This window comes from Panthera tigris, chromosome C1, assembly GCF_018350195.1.
Source record: "Panthera tigris isolate Pti1 chromosome C1, P.tigris_Pti1_mat1.1, whole genome shotgun sequence".
In the NCBI taxonomy this organism is placed as follows: Eukaryota; Metazoa; Chordata; class Mammalia; order Carnivora; family Felidae; genus Panthera; species Panthera tigris.
In genome coordinates this window covers 200,855,692-200,875,988 of record NC_056667.1, presented here as the reverse complement: position 1 = coordinate 200,875,988, position 20,297 = coordinate 200,855,692, and the positions used below count along the sequence as shown (strand labels likewise).

At 37.5% G+C, this 20,297-nt stretch overlaps 1 protein-coding gene across 6 annotated transcripts in view; it reads left to right on the top strand.

Moving 5' to 3' along the window:
• Positions 1-20,297, top strand: part of USP37 (ubiquitin specific peptidase 37) — a 99,384-nt gene that overhangs the window by 26,762 nt on the left and 52,325 nt on the right. For all 6 annotated transcript variants that reach the window (XM_042995331.1, XM_042995328.1, XM_042995333.1 and 3 more), the window contains 3 exons: positions 4,462-4,559; positions 5,871-5,955; positions 12,958-13,119. In XM_042995331.1, coding sequence (XP_042851265.1) covers positions 4,462-4,559; positions 5,871-5,955; positions 12,958-13,119 — 345 coding nt within the window. The remainder of the gene's footprint in view (positions 1-4,461; positions 4,560-5,870; positions 5,956-12,957; positions 13,120-20,297) is intronic.

Below are 20,297 nucleotides of genomic sequence, written 5' to 3'. Positions count from 1 at the left end.
AGGACCATGCTGAAACACAGACCAGTATTCTTATCGTCTTCAGTCTTTTCACTTAGAGTTATAGGTTTGATACGAAGACATTACAGTAACAGTTTTATGAACATTTTGCTGAGATGTAGCAGTAATATTCACCAGCTTTCCAGTCTGTAATACCTGTGTCCTGACCCTCCACCTTCCAACTGTAGCTAGTGCTATATATTTTAGGTTTGTTAGGGTAGTACCATACTTCTAGTAACAAAATTTGTGTATTCAGTGTCTAGTTGTAGGGAACAAAATTCATTTCAGCTAGTTTATATACACAAAGGTATTTGCCTTCAGAGAGTATTAACAGACTTACAGAATCGTTAGGAGAGCTGAAAAGATAGGCTTTAGGTTAAGCTTTCAGAATGATTTTAAGAGCTATGCCCCCGGATCAGGTTACCAAAGATGCCCCTGGCTGTTGCTGAAGCTAATAGCTGCATTGGAAGCTGTCACCTCTGGGACCATGCTGCCATTGCCAAGATTAGAAATCTCTACAGAAAAACCGGATGCCTCTAAAATGATGTTTGTCATCACAAGGAGCAGAACACATTACCTCTGCCTTACTTCCACTTTTCAGATCTTACACAATTACATGTAATTTATCTTAATTCCCATCCTGAACACTAACTAGGAAATGTAGTTTTTTTGTTTTTTGGCTTTTACAGGACAGATACACCAAAAGGTGGTTTTAATGGACTGTTGCATGTCAGTTCACCATATTCACTGTACTTGTGGGACATCTCACTTTTTCTACTTAGAATTCTGTGTAGTGAGCCCTAAATTTCTGATCTTTGTTTTGGGCTAATAATACTTTTAAACACATCACAGTCAGATTGTATGGAGTTTGGGTTTCCTAGGAGACTCTAGGTTACTACACTTGTATAAGTGACTTGTTAAGAAGGTGCTTATAGGACAGACCAGAGTGAGGAAATAGGACAGGGAAGGAGAGGAAGCCACCCAGGGGTGTGATCTTAGCGAAAAGTCCCACAGAGAGTAGACTTTATCTTGATCCAGCAGGGTCTCTGGGCCTGTTCCAACTTGAAGCAAGGAAGATGGGCTTTCATGTTCCCATACTGCACAGCCTTTGGTTCTGTGGCTCTGCCCCGATGGGCAAAATATTTTAAGTAGCCCAAAGGCAGTTCTCTGAAAAAGAACTGCAGGTGCTGGCTGTTGAAAACACACAACTGGGATGTGTGAAAAGTATAAAAAGGGATCTGAGGGGCTCTGATGGAGCAGAACTATTAAGTTCATTCCATGGTATCACAGATTCTTCACATTGATGCTACTCAATTTCTGGGTGAAAATCTTACAAAAGAGGGTTAGAGGGACGAGCTGCTATTTGTCCTTATTGCTATAAATAGCCTTGAGGCTATAACTGGTATTGTCATCTTTTTCTTCTGCTATCCGTTCTAGACTTGCTGCATTCTCCACTAATACTTCTGCTGGTCTTGGTGATTTGCCTAGTGGTATGACTAAAGTCCTCATCCCTCTGGGGATGAGCCCCTGGTCACTATGTACTTGTGCAGTCCATGGGTGCAAAAATTGCCCATTCGTAGTTAAAACTGAACGTGACAGCATTAAGAAATTCCCTAGTAAATCCCCTTTATTCCAAAGATATTCTTCATGTCCTCATTGTATAGTATCAACCCTGCCTCCTTATAGTAATCAGAGTCGGGGCATTTGGGTGGCTCAGTCGGTCAAGTGTCAAACTCTTGATTTCAGCTCAGGTCGTGATCTCACCGTTGATGAGTTTGAGCCCCACATCGGGCTCTGCACTGATAGTGTGGAGCTAGCTTGAGATTCTCTCTCCCTCTCTCTGCCCCTCCCCCGTTCATTCATGTGTGTACCCGCTCTCGCGCACTCTCCCTCTCAAAAAACAAAACAAAACAAAACAAAACAAAACAAAACCAAAGTCAGTTACCCCTGTTAGTATAGCAGTTCTTTTCTTTGCCTGATCCTCTGCCAACATGAGGAGCCCAAGATGAGTAGCAACCATAGCTTTAGATTAAATGGGACTCTTACTGTCCCCACGGTTGAAAAAGTTCCCCTTCTGGGAACCAGGACTTGATTGTTTAATGTCTCTTTAGTGGAGCTCTCTGGTGTGCATTAATAAACAGATCCCCACTGTTTGTACACACTTCTGTATGGCTGTTCATATACTTCTTCCATAAATCATTCTCCCTGATCTTCCAGACTTGCTACTTGCTGGCTTCTTACTATCCATCCAAACTATTTGCTGCTGTCCCGGAAATCATGGCCCACTTTTTTTTCCACACACAGTGGATAAAGAAGTGTGCCTCTCAAACTCTGCACCATGGAGGATTTCCTCTCACCACTCTGTTTTGGGGCAGTACCCTAATGGGTCTATAGTGCAGCAACAGTTCATTTTTATCCTGTACCAAGATAGCAGATGATCTGTCTGTGAATCAGGCCAGGTTGGTTATAGAGAGTACTCATAGGCCTATTCCTCTTATCTATTCCTGCTTGCTTAGAACTCATCCTAGATAAATTACTTCCACTTTATGATGGGTTGCTGCTGTAACTGTCTGGTCTGATGACTTCAAGGGTCTCTTCCAGGCATTAGTAACATGCCAGGAGTAGTGTGTGATACTTTATAAGTAATGTATACTTTTTTTGCTGCAGACAGCATGGTCTTGCTCTCAAATCCTAAAGATGCAGGCTGCAATTCTCTTTGGGTGAGCAATTCTACATGGTGTCTTAAGTTGGTAATTGGCTCAATGGCTCAACTGACTCTATTGTTTTTTCTCTTGAGCAGATCAGTACTCATAGCAACAGCCAACCAATTCCATAGTCTTTATGATTACTATTCCGTATCACTTGGATCAGTTATCTGTTGCTATATAGCAAACCACTCCAAAACTTAGTGACTTAAAATAGTAACTATTATTGCCTGTGAGTTGATGGTGACTTAAGTGATTCTACTTTATCTGGGCCAGAATTGGCCGATTGTCTCCGGGTACTCTCATTTTCTCATGCATCCATGGTCACTTGCTGAGGCAGCTAGTGGTTAGTTGGTCCAGAATGGCCTCACTCATGATTGCCATTGGCTTCCTACTGGTTGGGTAAAGAGGGTGATTGGGCCATGTGTCTTTCATCATCTAGCAAGTTAGTCTGGAGTCATTCACATAGCAGTGTCAGGATTCCAAGAGAGTGAGTGTAAATTTGCAAGGTGCCTTTAGCCTTAGGACTTATACACTGTTGTGTCTGTTGCATTCTTTTAGGAAAAGGAAATCGCAAAGCCAGCCCCATTAAGGCATGGGAAAATAGACTGCATTTCTTGATGGGGGATTTGGGTACAAGGAAAGGAATGATTTGGGACACATTTTTAAAAACTATTGAAATACAATTTGCATATTCTAAAATTCACTTATTTTAAATGTGCAATTCAATAATTTTGGGTGATTGTATTGAGTTGTGCAACCATCACCTTAATCTAGTTTTAGAATGTTTCTATAACCCCAGTAAGATCCATTGTGTAATCTACCATATTTCTCAAATGCTAGAGATATTGCATGAGCCATATTCTTTTCTAGTTTATCCCATCCCAATTCACTACAAATGAAAATCTTAATAATTACAGTTGATAGGGTCCCAGAGGTATTATCACCAGCAGTGGGATTTCTGTTGCCATTGCCAAACAAGTGGTTCAGTTCCAGAATGTTGGCCTTAGAGGTGTGCTTCCTAGGCCCATTTCTAGAACTAGCTGTTGTTGATCAAGTTCTCCAGAAGCAGACGCTGAAATGGAGATTTGTGCTCAAGTTATTTATTAAGAAAGTACTCCCAGGGGATACCAGGAGGGGAGTAGGGAAAGCAAGTCAGTGAGTGCAGGAAATGAAGCTTGAGTGTGGTCTCATACAAAAATCAAGCAGAGGTTAGGCTTCATCCTAATTCCAGAGAGAAAACCTGTTACATAAAATTCACCTTAAAGTTGTTCTCTCATCCAAGCAAGGGAGCTTGGCTTCTTGACCTTACTTGTGTCTCTCAAAGTGCAAGCAAATTATCTCTAGTAGCTTGAGGTTAACCTGTGAAAAAGAACCCTAGGTACTGGCTGTCAAAAACATAACCTAAATTGGTGTGGAAGAGAAGACACAAAAACCGGGTCAGAGGGAATCTGGGTAGAGCCATCTGTGTTATGTGCTACAGGCTTTATGCATGATGGATCTCCTAAAATTAGTACTTTTAATCAAAGCATGAGCATATCTCCAACTGAACCCACTCCACTGGAAAGGTTTAGGTATTTGGGAATAATAGATGGGGGAAATGCCACTTAAGAAATTTTGACCTGTGTGTGAAATGTAAATTTTCTGAAATGATAAGTATTTAAAATTAAGAAGTATGTTTTTATATCTATATGGATATATATATGGATATATATATATATATATATACACACACACTGAATTAAATTATTAACTGTAGGAACAACAAGGCTATGACAGATCCCTCCAGAAAGTATTTAACCAGCAGTAGAGAGAAGCAGCTGAGTTTGAAACAGTCGGAAGAGAATAGAACATCAGGTAAGTATTTGGTCTTCATATAAAATGCTAATTTATTATATGACATACCGTATTATGCTAGAAATAAAAACCTAAACTGGGACGTATCTCTACATTATTCGGTGCATGATTCAGTGCTAGTTATCAGGTGCCAATTTGTATCCAGTACTTGGCGAAAGTATTAGATATAAGGGATTTTTATTCTTTTAAGAAAGACTCTAACCTTTACCTTCTTCCCTATTTCACTGCCTACAGTTAAGCTTTTTCGTTGTCAAAGTACCTGAACCATAGAATGAATTCAAGGAGTTAAAGTGGTTGAAACTGAATTTTATCAGTGTTGCTGCTTGTTACAAGTTCCAGAAGGTCTTGGAATTATTGCCTGAAGCAGTTGTTTAAGCTCAGCTTGTACCCCATTTTACAAAAACTAAAAGTTACGCTGTCCACGAGTTGTTGTCAGTGTTTCCCACATTTAATATCTCTCTGATCCTCTCAACTCCTTAGAGAATCAGCTATGTGGTATTGATTTGAATATTATGTCAACTGGAAATTAAATTGAAGCAAGCTAAAATATGGCCAGGTGTTGAGTTTAAGAGAATTCATTTGATCAGGACTTCAGGAATGTTCTTTTTTTTTTAGTGGTTCAGGGTTATGACATTGGACTCCTAGAGAAAGAAGTATCTCCAATATAATTCTTACCTCTGAAATAATAATATATTTTGTAACATCCACTTACTGGTTTTCAGCTTTTATAATCAACCTATAGTTAGGAAACAATGCTTAAAGATGTAATAAACCTTGACAATGTTGAAGTTAAGGTGTGTCTTAGAAAAGTTGATGGGGAAGAGGAGGAGAGAGAAAGAATGAAGTAGTCAAGTGATAAGGTTCATGGAACAAAATGTAGAAGTTTTAAGTGTGTTAAAGTTACAGAGTTAATCAGTAAAAGTAAAGTTAACACAACCAATACTTGGAGAGAAGAGAACAAGAACGAGTGATGTAAAGGAGAAATTGCTAATTTTTCATAACAGGGAGATATTACTTATAATGAATAAAGCAAGAAATAGTAGAAACATTATCTAGCATTATGAAGGAAATGAGGAAAACTAAGTTTTAAAACTGGTCAGAAATTAGAAGCAAAATTTTAGGGCAGGAGAGAATTCTTGGTATTATAACCTTTCTGCAGTGTTTGATCTTTTAACATGCATATATACTACTTCGATGCAAAGAAAGGGGGAGAAACAGTTAAATATAAACAGGCCTAATGCGTAATTTTATTATTAAATGAATTTGGCTGATTTAGGAATTAACATTTCCCTGTTTTTTTCATTTTTTTAGGGCTTTTACCTTTACAGTCATCATCGTTTTATGGCAGCAGAGCTGGATCCAAGGACTACTCTTCTGGTAGCACTAACCTAGACAGGTATGCGTTGGCTCTATGCTTCGTGAAGAACTTGAAGAGCTCTCATTTTCAGAATACTGAATGATGGTTTAGGCTGTGAGGTCTTAAGTGAATATCCTAATTTAAAATAACAAAATTGCTGAGAATCATGACTCACGATATTTTAGTTAGAAAGTATTCTGGAGGGGCACCTGTGTGGCTCAGTTGGTTGAGCATCTGACTCTTGATTTTGGCTCGGGTCGTGATCTCATGGTTCATGAGCTCCAGCCCCACATCAGACTCTGTGCTGACCGCATGGAGCCTGCTTGGGTTCTCTCTCCCTCTCATGCATGTGTGTGCACTCGCATACTCTCTCTCTGTCTCTCTCTCAAAATAAATAAATAAATTTTTAAAAAATTATTTTAAAAACTGGAAATGTTTTAGTTTTCAGATGCTTTTTTTTTTTTTTTTAATGTTTTCGACAAATGAATAAATGTGCTGAGGCCACAGGTGGTGACTATGTGATCAGATTCTTGACCAGTGTATTTTCCATCATCCCTAGTGATGAACATATCAAGATCTCTCCTTAGGCTTTTTACTTATTTATTTATGAAAGAGAGAGCACACATGCAGGGGAGGGGCAGAGAGAGGGAGAGAGAATCCTAAGCAGGCTCTGCGCTGTCAGCACAGAGGCAGAGCCTGACAGGGGGCTTGAACTCACTAGTAAGCAGTGAGATCATGACCTCAGGTGAAATCAAGAGTCACCCAGGTGCCTCCTCAGACGTTTTTAAATTGCCTTCGTTGCCTGTGTATTCAGCTACTACCAAAAGTTAGGACATTTTCTTTAAAAAACAAGTTGCACGTTAGTATTTTTTACTGGGAAAGACTAGTCAGAAACTTAATTGCTGATCCTATAGAGATTGAAAATTTTTTTTTTTTGTTTGAGATTTACTGAACATAAATATATTAGACAACTGGTAAGTGCTTGTCAAGAAAGCACTATCTTGGAATGTAGCCTGGAGGGGCAGTGGTAAATGTAAAAGGTAAGGGTAGTGGGTAATGGTGGTATATAATAGATATGCTATATGATGACCTATTAAGTGACATTTTGGGTTTTTTTAGTAGAATTTAATTCAAAGTGGTAAAAAATTTTTTTGATTATTTGATAAAATGAGGTGAAGTAAAGAATTTGATCCTGTATCTTTAGGTATATTCAGCCTTGGGTGGTTATTTCAGACACTTTATAACTACAGTGATAACTAAGTTATTTGAATTTAAAAGAGAGACATATTTTTGCTTATTAGAAGAATCCTAAAAGAATCCAAGTTTTTAAAAATCCTAAATTAATTATAGTACAAGTTTCTTCTCAAGATAATAGAATGTGTATATTTACTACACATAGGAATGACTGAAGGAAAAAACATTTTTAAGGCAAAGCTGCAATTCAACGATGAGGTGAAGATTTCCAAATCATTGAGAAAAAAACTAATACTGAGTAAATAGGCTGAAGCCATGGGCACATGGAAAACACAGATTAGAGTCAAGTATTTAGGTCTGGGTCTTCAAAACCAGCATGGGATTGGGAATTGAACATAATTCCAGGCCAGAACTTGGTTTGTTATATGAAGCTACATATCTAGAACTGCTTTCTGTGCTAATAAACCAAGGCAAAACACTTTTGTAGCACTACCTGGGTTTGGAACCAAAAATGTGCTGCTTGCCTGATGCTCTCTGAGCAGAGATCAAATACACAGAAATGGGAATTTTAGTGATTGGTGTCTGTTTTAGTGTTGCTTGCACTGGGGCAAGAATTCTGAATCTCTAACATAAAGTCCCATGCAGATTAAAGGCCCACAGTGAGGCAGCTATTAAACATGTCAAGAATGTGGGATTGTGGAATGCAGCACAGAAAGAAGGTGGTAAATGTAAATCAAATGAAGAGACTTGTGTTGGGCTCCATTGGTCTATCCTCCACATCTCAGTAGCATTTTGGAGAAAAAAAGACTGAGGAAAATAAAGACAAGGAATTTGCCAAAGAAGTATGGATGAAAGTGATGAAAGTCCACATGTTGAAAAGCTTCAACAAATGCCAAACAGCAGACACTGAAAAAAAAAAAATCTACATTGTAGATGAAATTGTAAACGCTACTTGAAGGAATTACATCATTTATAAAAGGAAAGGAGATGGACATTAGTAACAATAGAAACAGAAGACACTGGAGTAATAGCATCAAAGAATTCTCTACCCAGCTAAATTATAATTCAAGAATGCAGGTGGGGCAACTGGGTGGCTTGGCTGGTTAAGAGCCCAACTCTTGATTTCGACTCAGGTCATGATGTCACAGTTTGTGAGATCGAGCTCCGTGTTGGGCTCTGCACTAACAGTGCAGAGCCTGCTTGGGATTCTCTCTACCTCTCTCTCTGCCCCTCCCCCACTTGTGCACACTCGCACTCTCTCTCAAAATAAATACAATTTAAAAACATTAAAAAAAAAATGCAGACAAGTAATGCTGTTTTTAGATATACAGAGACAATTCAGCAAGAAGCAAATTGAAGGAGTGAAAATAAATACCTGAGCAAAAAATTATAAAACCATATTTAAAAATCTAAATACTTTTAAAATTTATTCATTTGTATGCTAAATGTATATAGAAACTCCAGAAGTTACAGGGTGCAAACAGTGAAAAGTAAATCTCCCTTTCTTTTCTAATTCCTAGTTGTTTATTTTATCTTTCCAGAGGCAAATACTATTGCTAATATTCTTTCAGGGTTATTCTGTACATCTAAATACAGTTCGGTAGTTTTTATAAAATGAGGCGACAATAGGATTGAAAGCAAAAAATTAATAAAATTTTAGACACTAAAGAGAAATAGAGTGGGGAAGAATATAGGGAAATTAAAACATTTTAAGTTCCTTTTGAGAACTTAAGTTATACATAATAAAAAGTTAAAGATGACTTCTGCTTCTGGCCAAGATGGAGTTATAGGGACCAGATTTGCCTTCTGTCATGAAACAACTGAGAACCTGGGCAAAATATATGAAACAGTATGGACATGACATTGGACATGAGGCAGTGAAAGACAGTGATCCATGAAAGTTGGGAAGCAAATGAAGTTAGCCTTATGACTGCCCTACCTTGCTTCGTGGAGAAAGTTCTCAGGCTGCCACACAAGGAGGGGAAACCAGTCAGAGCCCTGTGCTCTTCCTGAGTTGAGGAAATGAAGCTAGGAGTTCTGGGAGGTCAAGACATCAGGAATTCACAGAGCAGACGAGCAGAGAGGATAGCTGCACAGAGAAAGAATTGCAGAGATCTGCAGAGGGTTCCCCTTGAGTATTCAGTTGACTGCTGATCAATTTTTCAGGTGAGGAAACTAGCCAAGGCCTAGAAAAGAATCACCCCAAGCATCTAAGGGAATAATACTTGGAGTTCACCTAAAGTTAGAGGTAGTTCCTGTTTCTGATAGCAGCAGTGTGCGTGCTAAGAAAGGCCTTGCCTCATTTGTGAGGAAAACCATCCCTGGACTAATTGCTGCTCTGTTCACACATAACAAACCTTAAAAACAAGACCCAAAAAGATCTTACTGTTTCCAGGTAACCTAATTACATCCCAGAGCAAAATTCAAGAATGTTTATAAAAACCAAAGATATCCAGGGGCGCCTGGGTGACATTCTGATTCTTGATTTTGGCTTGGGTCATGATCTCAGGGTCGTGAGATCGAGCCCCATATTGGGCTCTGCACTGGGCACAGAGCCTCCTTAAGAGTCTCTCCCTCTCTCCCTACCAAGCCCCGCTTACCCCACTCACACATGCTCTTTCTCTCTTAAAAAATTCTCAGTGTCTGGCACCAAAGAAAACTTACTAGGCATACAAAAAAGCAGGAAAATTCAGCCTTTATGGAGGAGAAAAGTTAATAAATACTGACACAGGTGATAGAATTAGCATATGGAAATTAAAAGTTATTAGTCCGAATCAGTCATGACATTAAATATAAATACAAACTGTTTTAACTGTTGTTAAAAAAGACTGGATATTAAAGGAAGAAAAATAATCTATATACTATTTAAAAGAAACAAATACAACATAAAGATGAAAAAAGGTTGAGAGCCAAAGGATGGAAACAAATACACCTTGCATTATTCAAACTACAGTGTTTAGGAATGCATCGTAAGAGATACAACTGATGGAAAGGTAATGATAGATTTTAGGGTAGGGGCACCTTGCTGGCTCAGTCAGTAGAGCATGTGACCCTTGATCTTGGAGTTTGTGAGTTAAAGTCCCACATTGGGTGTAGAGATTACTTAAAATCCTTAAAAAAAAAAAAAAAAAAAAAAAAAGTCTAGGCAGATTAAAGACCTAAATAGGAAGAAAATAAGAGTTAAGACTTTTCGGAGAAAATAATAGGAAAATATTTCTGTGACCTTAAATTATAGACTTATAAAATTAATAGCACAGTGGCCAGGCAGCCCAGCTTCACGAAGGCTCTCGGTGTGCCATGGCCCACTGCCATGATGCCCAGAGGAAGGTCAGCTTCACACTGGGGGCAGCAAAGGAGGAGAAACCTGCTTCTGCAAAAGTGGAAACGAAGCCAAAGAGGGAGGAAAGGATAAGTCTTCAGACAGAAGTGCAGCAAAGGGAAAACAGGCTGAAGTGGCTAACCAAGAAACAAAAGACTTACCTGCAGAAAATGGAGAAAATAAAAATGAGAGTCCAGCCTCTGATGAAGCAGGAGAGAAAGAAGCCAAGTCTGTATTAGTATCATTACCATGTCTTATCAGTGGTCCCTGTCTCCCTTCTTGTACAATCCAGAGGAATATTTTTATCAACTGTTTTGTAAATGTAAATTTTTTAGTACCTCTGGAAATATTTTTAAGAAGGAGGGAATCCCATCTCAACCCATTTTTAAAGTATAAATGCTTTTTTGTAAGAGGTAAAATAATTTGCTGGTTGTTTATTTTTTGGTATAACCAGAAAATAATAGGATATTAAATTTGAGAGGCTTTGATTGTCTTGGGTGTCAGTTTAACATTCCATAGGTGGGGTAGTTTTTATATACTATGATACCAAGCATACTAAATAGCAGTTTGGAGTCAGATATGCCTTTAATAGATCTTGAACGTTTTTTTTAATGTTTATTTTGAGAGAGAGAATGAGAGTGTGCAAATAGGGGAGGGGCAGAGAGAGAGAGAGCAGGAGAGAGGGAATCCTAAGCAGGCTCCAGTGCTCTCAGTGCAGAGCCTGATGTGGGACTCAATCTCACAAACCGTGAGATCATGACCTGAGCCAAAATCAAGAGTTGGTCCCTTAACCAACTGAGCCACCCAGGCACCCCTGTCTTGACCATTTTATTTATTTATTTAAATTTTTTTTTTAACATTTATTTTTGAGAGAGAGAGAGGGAGACAGAGTGCGAGCAGGGGAGGGGCAGGGAGACAGAGGGAAACATAGAATCTGAAGCAGGCTCCAGGCTCTGAGCTGTCAGCACAGAGCCCGACGCGGGGCTCAAACTCAGGAACCGCAAGATCATGACCTGAACTGAAGTTGGACACTTAATCGACTGAGCCATCCAGGCACTGCTTGAACATTTTAAAATTACTTTTATTCCCATGTTGTCTTTGGTGGAATTATTTCCTAAAGAAAACCACTCCTTGATCTTGGCTCTCCCTGTCAGAATTGTGTACTCTGTAACTTCTTGGTCATAGTAGTCTAGTTTTCTTAGTAACTTTGTTAATGAGCTTTTATAGGATTCAAAATTTAAGTATGTAGTGTATATGATATTGTGAGTTAATAGGACTTAATGTAACAGCATATCAACATTTTGAAGATATTGGTGCTTGATATACTGTTAAGGGAAATTTGCCTCCAAATTTTAAGCTGGAAGGTCACTGGAATAACTTTTAGAAAAGAATCACAGCTACATGATTTTTTAGATTTTTGGTATATACATTAAGAATTGTATACAAATTGAAGTGTCTGTACTGATCCTCAGAACAACCAATAAAAACTCAGTTATGAAAGAAAAAAATATGAAACTACAAAAGATTGATAAATTTGATTATGTCAAAGCTTGACACTTAGAATATATAATAAAGAATTAGAGGGGCGCCTGGGTGGCTCAGTCGGTTAAGCGGCTGACTTCGGCTCAGGTAATGATTTCGCGGTCCGTGAGTTCGAGCCCCGCATCGGGTTCTGTGCTGACAGCTCAGAGACTGGAGCCTGTTTCAGATTCTGTGTCTCCGTCTCTCTGACCCTCCCCTGTTCATGCTCTGTCTCTCTCTGTCTCAAAAATAAATAAACGTTTAAAAAAAAAAAAAAAGGGAATTAGAATGTGGAATATTTAAAAAACTGCAAATCATTAAGAACCCCGTATAAAACAAAGGGTACGCAAAAGCAGTTCAGAGAAGAACAATTATAAAAATATGTTCAACCTCAGTAGTAATCAGAAAGATGTGAAAAATAACGATGAGATCATGTTTCACTCGTTAATGTGATGGAGACCATGTGAAGAAATAGAAATTCACTATTAGTGAAAATAGAAATTGGTACAGCCTTTTGGGAAAACAGTGACAAGATTTCAGAAGACTAAAAATTAAAAATTGAAAATACTTATTCCTAACATTTTTGCTTCTAAGCATGTAAACTAAAGGAAGTTCTCCAGGAAACTGGGTAAGAATATTTGTTGTGTCATTATTTGCAGTAGTGGAAAAAGTTAACTGCCTAAATGTTTTCAAGACTGGGTAAATTAATATATCTATTAAGTGAATAAAAGTAAATAGTAAAGTAAAACTGTATTATAGTTTTTTTCAAGCCATTAACTTGGATTATTTTGATTATAGGTTAAGTAGGTACAGTGTCACAGGCTTCTTCAGCTATTGACAGACTTGCTAATTTACATTTGTGGAATTTTTTCCAAGTGATCATCATTATGGATATTTCCCCAAATTTAGGATTTTTTTTTTCAGACATTGACTGCTCTGAATCTACTAGGGGGGAAAATAATATTCAAAATTGTTTTGCTTTCCTCATTGTCTGTTCTTTTTTATAGGACTAATGTTTCAAGCCAAACTCCCTCTGCCAAAAGAAGTTTGGGGTTTCTTCCACAGCCAGCTCCTCTTTCTGTCAAAAAGCTGAGGTGTAATCAGGATTATGCTGGCTGGAACAAACCAAGAGTGCCCCTTTCCTCTCACCAACAGCAGCAACTGCAGGGGTAAGTAAATTCATTGTATTTTACTTTCTTTTTGTAAAGTGATTAACTAAAGTATATATTGCTTGGTGTAAAAAAGAATGAAAGGAGTCATATTAATTACAGTTTTAAAATATATACTCCCTTATTAAAGATTTATCATATCCATTAGTAATGATATATCAGGCCATTATCTGATCTCCCGTTTTTGAACTTTGAAAAAAATTCATACGTATAACATACTAATCATAAGGCAAAAAAAGTGTATTTTCTAATCACATGCACTTCATCCTTCTCCTGAGATATTTCAGCACTAAATTTTATTTATATGCTCCCCAGCCTCTTTATGCTTAGAGTTTTATTAAACACATAAAAAGGAGATCATAGGGGCGCCTGGGTAGCTCAGTTGGTTGAACGTCCAACTCTTGCTTTTGGCTCAGGTCATGATTATCACGGTCGTGAGATCGAGCTCTGTGTCAGGCTCTGCCTCTGTGCTGACAGCTCCCAGAGCCAGCTTGGGATTCCTTCTCCCTCTCTCTCTGCCCCTCCCCTGCTTGCACATGCACTCTCTCTCAAAATAAACTTAAAAGGAGAGAGAGATCACAATGTAATAACTAATAATAATTGTAGCGCTCTTACCTAAAGTATTTGTTACATGCCAAATACTGTGTACTAAGTGTTTAAATAGATTTTTTTTCTTTAAATTCTCATAGCAGCTCTGTGAGATAGACGTATGAAATATCTGCATTTAGAGGTGCCTGGGTGGCTCATTTGGTTAAGTATCTGACTCTTTCTTGATTTCGGCTCAGATCATAATCTCATGCATGGTTTGTAGGATCGAGCCCCTCATTGGGCTCTGCACTGACAGCACAGAGCTTGCTTAGGATTCTTCGATCTTCCCTCCCCCCCCGCCCCCCCCCCCCCGCCCCCACTGGCACAGGTGGTCTCACACTCTCTCAAAATAAATAAACTTAAAAAATCGGTTTTTACAAATGAAGTAACTAAGGCTTAGATAAGGTAACTAACTTTCTCAAGGTGATATAGTCAGTGGTACAGCAGTAGTAAACTTCGTCAGTTGGGCTCCACTTGCATTCTTAACCCCTGTGCTCTATTACTTCTCTGTTCCTTGATTTTTTTTCACTCCATACTAATCATGGGCTTCCTCCTATATTATGACATAACCTTTAACCATGTTAGTGTACATTTAGATTTCCCTTTTTGCCATTACCATCTAGGCTAGAATGAAGATTCTCATGCGTATCTTTTTAATATTTATTGGAACTTTAGTATAAATTTTTGGAAGTGTATTTTTGTTAAGACTACAATTTTGAAGTTTTGAAATTTTTGTATTATTCTTACCAAACTGCTTTCCTCACATCTACCAGTTTGTTTTCAGTGTTGCTCAAATTATTGCTTTTGTACTCGCTTTAAGGTAATCTTTTTACTTGAATGAGTGGCATCTCCCAATTTGGCTTATCCATAGTGATTTATATGCTTCATGTCATAGCAGATAATAATATAGAATTTACAGTGAAGACATTTCACTTTCTTCTCTGTTTTCCTGTTCCTTTTCTCTGAGCTTTTTTTCCCCTGTGCTTTTTTCACCAAATTTTTGGTCTGCCTCAAACTATTACCCTGCTTTCTCCTTACTAGACAACATTCTTGTTATATTAGTCATACCTGTCCCCTCTTGTGACCATTTTTTATCCAGATCTTGTCTCTATCTTCATCATATTTGTCTCATTTTCTTATTGTCTTCTCTTATGTGGTCTTTGTTTTCTGGTCTTTGTTTCCATTTCTGGTCTCTGTCATTTGCTTCCTGCAGAGTCCTTTGAAATTCTCATGAGTTACCCACTGTTGATGCTCCAGACTTCCTGTCTACTTCTAGTGTTTCTTTAATTTTGGTATATACCTATACCCATCTCTAGGAATATAGCTTTCTTTTTTTCAGACTTGTTTCATGAATTAGACTGTAGGGTTTCAAGTAGGCTAAGTACTCAGGACTAAGGACTCCTTAAAAACAACAACAACAGCGGTGCCTGGGTGGCTCAGTCGGTTAAGTGTCTGACATCGGCTCGGGTCATGATCTCACAGTTGGTGAGTTCAAGCCCCACGTCGGGCTCTGTGCTGACAGCTCAGAGCTTGGATCCTGCTTCAGATTCTGTGTCTCCCTGTTTCTCTGCCCTTCCCCCATTCACGCTCTCTCTGTGTCTCTCAAAAATGAATAAATGTTAAAAAATTAAAAAACAACAACAAACAGTGGAAAACTGCCAGATCTAGAGGTTAAAGGAGGCCACCTAATTCCATTGTTCCTTACAAATCCTCAAAAAAATATAAAATGAATGAGTAGTGCAAAGAAAAGCACACATAACCATTAACATTACTAGGAGAGAAAGAATACTATCACCTGCAAACTACCTTCTGGGTAGAGAAGCAAACCAAATGCCAGTAGTGTTATTTTCTACTGCTTTAAGCCTGTGAGTGCTGAGTTGGGGATAGGAGGCTTTAGAGATTCCGTGAAACAAAAATATATAGGCGGTAGAAGGCTTAGATGAAGCATAGGAAAAAAGAAAAATCACTGTCAGAGAAATTCAGATACCATCTGCTGAAATACTGAATATAAGTCTGGATCTTGGTAGTTCACAGCTCTGGTTACAGGAAAGGAACTTGCAAGTAATTGGTGTCAGAAGTAACAGTCTCAAAGAAGCATTACTTGTGGGGAAGGAATCATCCAAACCTGGAGACTTGGTTTAGAAGCAAAAGAAAAAAATGAGAGAAAAATTATGAGTTGTGCTGAAATAAAGGGCAAACAAGACATGCCAACCCTGCCTTGTCTTCTACCACCACTACCATCTTCCATTAAAGAAATGGCTTTTTCCTAAACTAACAGAAGAAGGTATACTTAGGAACCCTGTCCATGAAATGAACAGGAATGTAAAAAGCAGGCCACTGCCATACAAAATTATAAGGAAAAAAAACATGATTCAAAATATTTAGACCAAAAAAAATTGTACCCCTGCAATCACCGTGAACCATGAGAAAACTGTTGTATAGCACCCAAAACTGAATTAAATGTCCTTAGACAAGCATTTGAAGGTATGAAGAAAACACCATGGATCAGGAATTCAAACCCTAAATCAAAATGGGCAAACAGGAAGAAATGGCAGTTGCTTATGCTCCGAAAAAAGAAGAAAGACATCATATCAAAAGGCTAAATTAAAGGTCCCCAAGGGAAAATAAGTTTACATGAAAATTTAATAAGGGGCTTTGAAGGAAAACAGAAGAACCACCCAAGGGGGAGTGGAGATGAGATGGAGAAGTATGAACAATCAGATATAAATAAGTAAGTAAATAATAAACAATCAGGGAGAAAGAGTTGAACTCGGAAACAGGCAAGGAAGGTCCCATTAGAGTCTAACAGTCTAGACTTTAAAGATAAGAAAACTGTTAGACTTTAGATTAAGTTTTATTAGACTTCAAAGATACGGAGAAATCCTCAGTGCTTGAGTCAAAAGGATGAAATTATTTGCAAGGGCAAGAGAAGACCGATACCAGACTTCTCAAGTCATCATTCAAAGCAAGACAAGAAAAGAACAAAATTTTGAAGAAACTTGAGGAAAGAAAGGATGCACAAAGATTGTGCCAATCCAAGCGGCCAAGTATGCAGGCTAGAGAAAATAAGCTTTGAAGTGGAAGAACTCCAAAAACTGTATACATATGCTCTTCATGAGGAATCTGCAGAGTGTGAGCTTCGCCCAACCGAGAGGTGACAAGGGAGACATTGACAAGACATAGGTGATGAACTTTCATGTATTTGGTTGTAGAGCTAAGACTAAAACAATGGTGGGAACACATGGAAAGATGGTATATAAACATTACGTCTTCTGTCAAAGGAGTATGATTGCATCTGAAAGGAAATGGAAAGGGAGAGAAAAGAAAAAGTAGAATAAAATAATTGTGTCAGAGGTAATAGGTATGAGTCAAAGGTTGCCTTTTAAAATGGACAGACTAGATAGTAAAAGAAAAAGCTTAAGAAGTAAGAGTTAATGGCACCATAAAAAAGTATAAATAAGGGCACCTGAGTGGCTCAGTTGGTTACGTGCCCGACTTTGATTTCAACTCAGGTCATGATCTCATGGTTCGTGAGTTCAATCCCCACATCAGACTCCGTGCTGACAGAGCCTGCTTGGGATTCTCACTCTCTCCCTCTTTTTCCCTGCCCCTACCCCACCCATGATTTCCGTATCTCGCAAAATAAATGAATAAACTTAAAAAAATGATTACTGTAATACAAAATAATAAAGAAAATACAAAATATAAAGAAAAATAAATTAACCTGCACTTATCTTTGAAAACCTTTGTGGCTGGTGTGAGGGAGATAAGAGAGAGGAGGACTGTTGTGTAGGACAACTTTCAGTAACAGATGTTGACTGCAGTACAGTATTAATAAACTCTTGTCATATACTGTATTTAATATAACTGGCAATAAGGCTGCAGAGGAAAGGATCTATATCCGCAGACAGCCTGACCTAGAATGAAGCAAAGCATTCCTGAGCTTACTCTTGTATGGAAAAGCAAAGGACTGTCCATAGGTGCTTTGATGTGACAAAAAATACACGAGTGCCAGTTGTGGGCACCTTCCAACATCCTGAAAAATCACTGAAATCACTGATTTCTGCCAAACACCAGGGCCTGGACCTGAGCATCTGAGCATGGGGGATGATCACCCACAATCCTGCGGTGTGAGAGAGAGAGAAAGAGAGAGAGAGAGAACCATTAGCTCAATTGTGATCATGTGAGATTCGGCATCACGTACCACTCATATTGCAAGACATCGTTCATTTATCAAGTTAAAATTTATCAGAAATGTTCACTCTTCTGGAACACTTGCAGAACAAGTTACTCACAATCCAAGGTTTTACTGTATGTGTTTGTTCAAGTAGTACACACAAAAAGTTACAAACCAGTATCATTTATGAATACTGATGCAAGAAACCTTAAGTTAAATACTGACATATTTCTATTCCAGTATCACATTAAGAAAATATAATAATAAATAATAAATAATATATAATAATATTATATATTATTATATATTATATTATATAATTAATTAATAATAATAATATAATAAATATATATTTTATTTATAATATACATAAAATATAATATAAATAATATAATACATATTATATTATATATTACATATTATATATAATGTATATTATATATTATATAATTATATGTAATATATAATATACATTATATATAATATTAAATATATATACTATATATTTATAGTATATTATATTATATATATAATATATAATATATAATTATTATATTAATTATATATTATATTATAATATAATAAAATATAATATAAATAAAATAATAAAATATAATAAAATGTATAATAAAAATATAGAAAATCTATAAACTGTGACCGAACAAGTTCATACCAAGATTGCAAGATAGTTCGATATTAGGAAACCTATTATTATAATTTACTGTACTACTAGGCCAAAGAAAAAATCATATGACTTTCTTTGTTGATACCGAAAAAATCTTTGACAAAATATAACACTCATTTCTGATAAAAACACTTGAAAACATAAGAATCAGTGAATACTTCCTTAACCTGATTAAATATATACCTCACTTTTGGGGCGCCTGGGTGGCTCAGTGGGTTGGGTGTCCAACTTCAGCTCAGGTCATGATCTCACGGTTCATGGGTTCCAGCCCCGCGTCAGGCTCTGTGCTGACAGCTCAGAGCCTGGAGCCTGCTTCGGATTCTGTGTCTTCCTCTCTCTCTGCCCCTCCCCTGCTCATGCTCTGTCTCTCTCTGTCTCAAAAATAAATAAAAACTTTAAAAATAAAATTAAAAATAAATAAATATATACCTCACTTTTAAAACCAGTGTTTAGTAAGGAAGAAATCAAGGATGCCTGCTATTTATATTTCTATTTAATTTTGTATTGGAAGTACTAACCAATGCAGTTACACAAGAGAAAGGAAATAGAAACATAAGCATTGGAAAAGAAAGACCTATAAACCATGGTGAAACTAACTTAAAGCCTTAGGCAGAGAACAGGATTGGAAATTAACATACAGAACAATTTGGTATATTAATACAGATAATCAGATGGAAGATAATGGAACAGAAGGCCCCATGTACAGTAGCAACAAAAAAAGGTTTTGTGTGTGTGTGTGTGTGTGTGTATACATGGAAAGAAACTTAGCAAGAGTTACTTAAAATTGAATGAAGGAAACTATAAAATGCTTCAAAAAGATATAAAATAAACTTAAATACATGTGAAACATCCATGTTCTTGGGGTGGGGGACATCCTAGCATGATCAAGATATGGTTCTCCCTAAAATGATTTGTAAGTTTAATGTGATCCAAATAAAAAGACTGAAAAGCTTTTTTATGGAGCTAGGCTAGTTGATGTTTTTGTGTGCAAAGGTTCATATGGAGAGGCGCTTGGGTGCCTCAGCTGGTTGAGTCTGACTCTTGATCTCCACTCAGGTCTTGATCTCAGAGTCATGAGTTCAAGCCCCACATTGGGCTCCACACTGGGTATGAAGCCTACTTTTAAAAAAAAGGTTGATATGGAAAAACACAGAACGTTAGGAAAATACTGGGAAGAAATAAAGGGGGAAATAGTCTTACTATATTTGTAATATTATAAAGTCCTTATGATTAAAATAGCTCAGTACTGGGGCACCTGGGTGGCTCAGTCGGCTAAGTGTCCTACATCAGCTCGGGTCATGATCTTACAGTTTGTGAGTTTGGGCCCCGCGTTGGGTGCTTGCTGACAGTGCGGATCCTGGAGCCTGCTTCGGATTCTGTGCCTCCCTCTTTCTCTGCCCCTCCCCTGCTCAGACTCTGTCTCTCTCTCTCTCTCTCTCTCAGAAATAAATAAACATTTAAAAAAGTGGTTTTTTAGACTAAAATAAAATAGCTTAGTACTGATACATGAATAGACAGGTCAGTGGAACAGAATAGAAAGTCCAGGGACAAGAAGTATTTTTCTTTTAATAAATGGGGTTGACATATCTATATGGCTATTTTGAAAAATTTAGTTAGATTCATCTCAACTGTATGCAAGAATAAATTCAAAATTACAGTCCTCAATTTTAAAAATGGAACTTTTTAAAAACTTTTTAATGTTTGAGAGGGCTAGGGCACAAGCTGGGG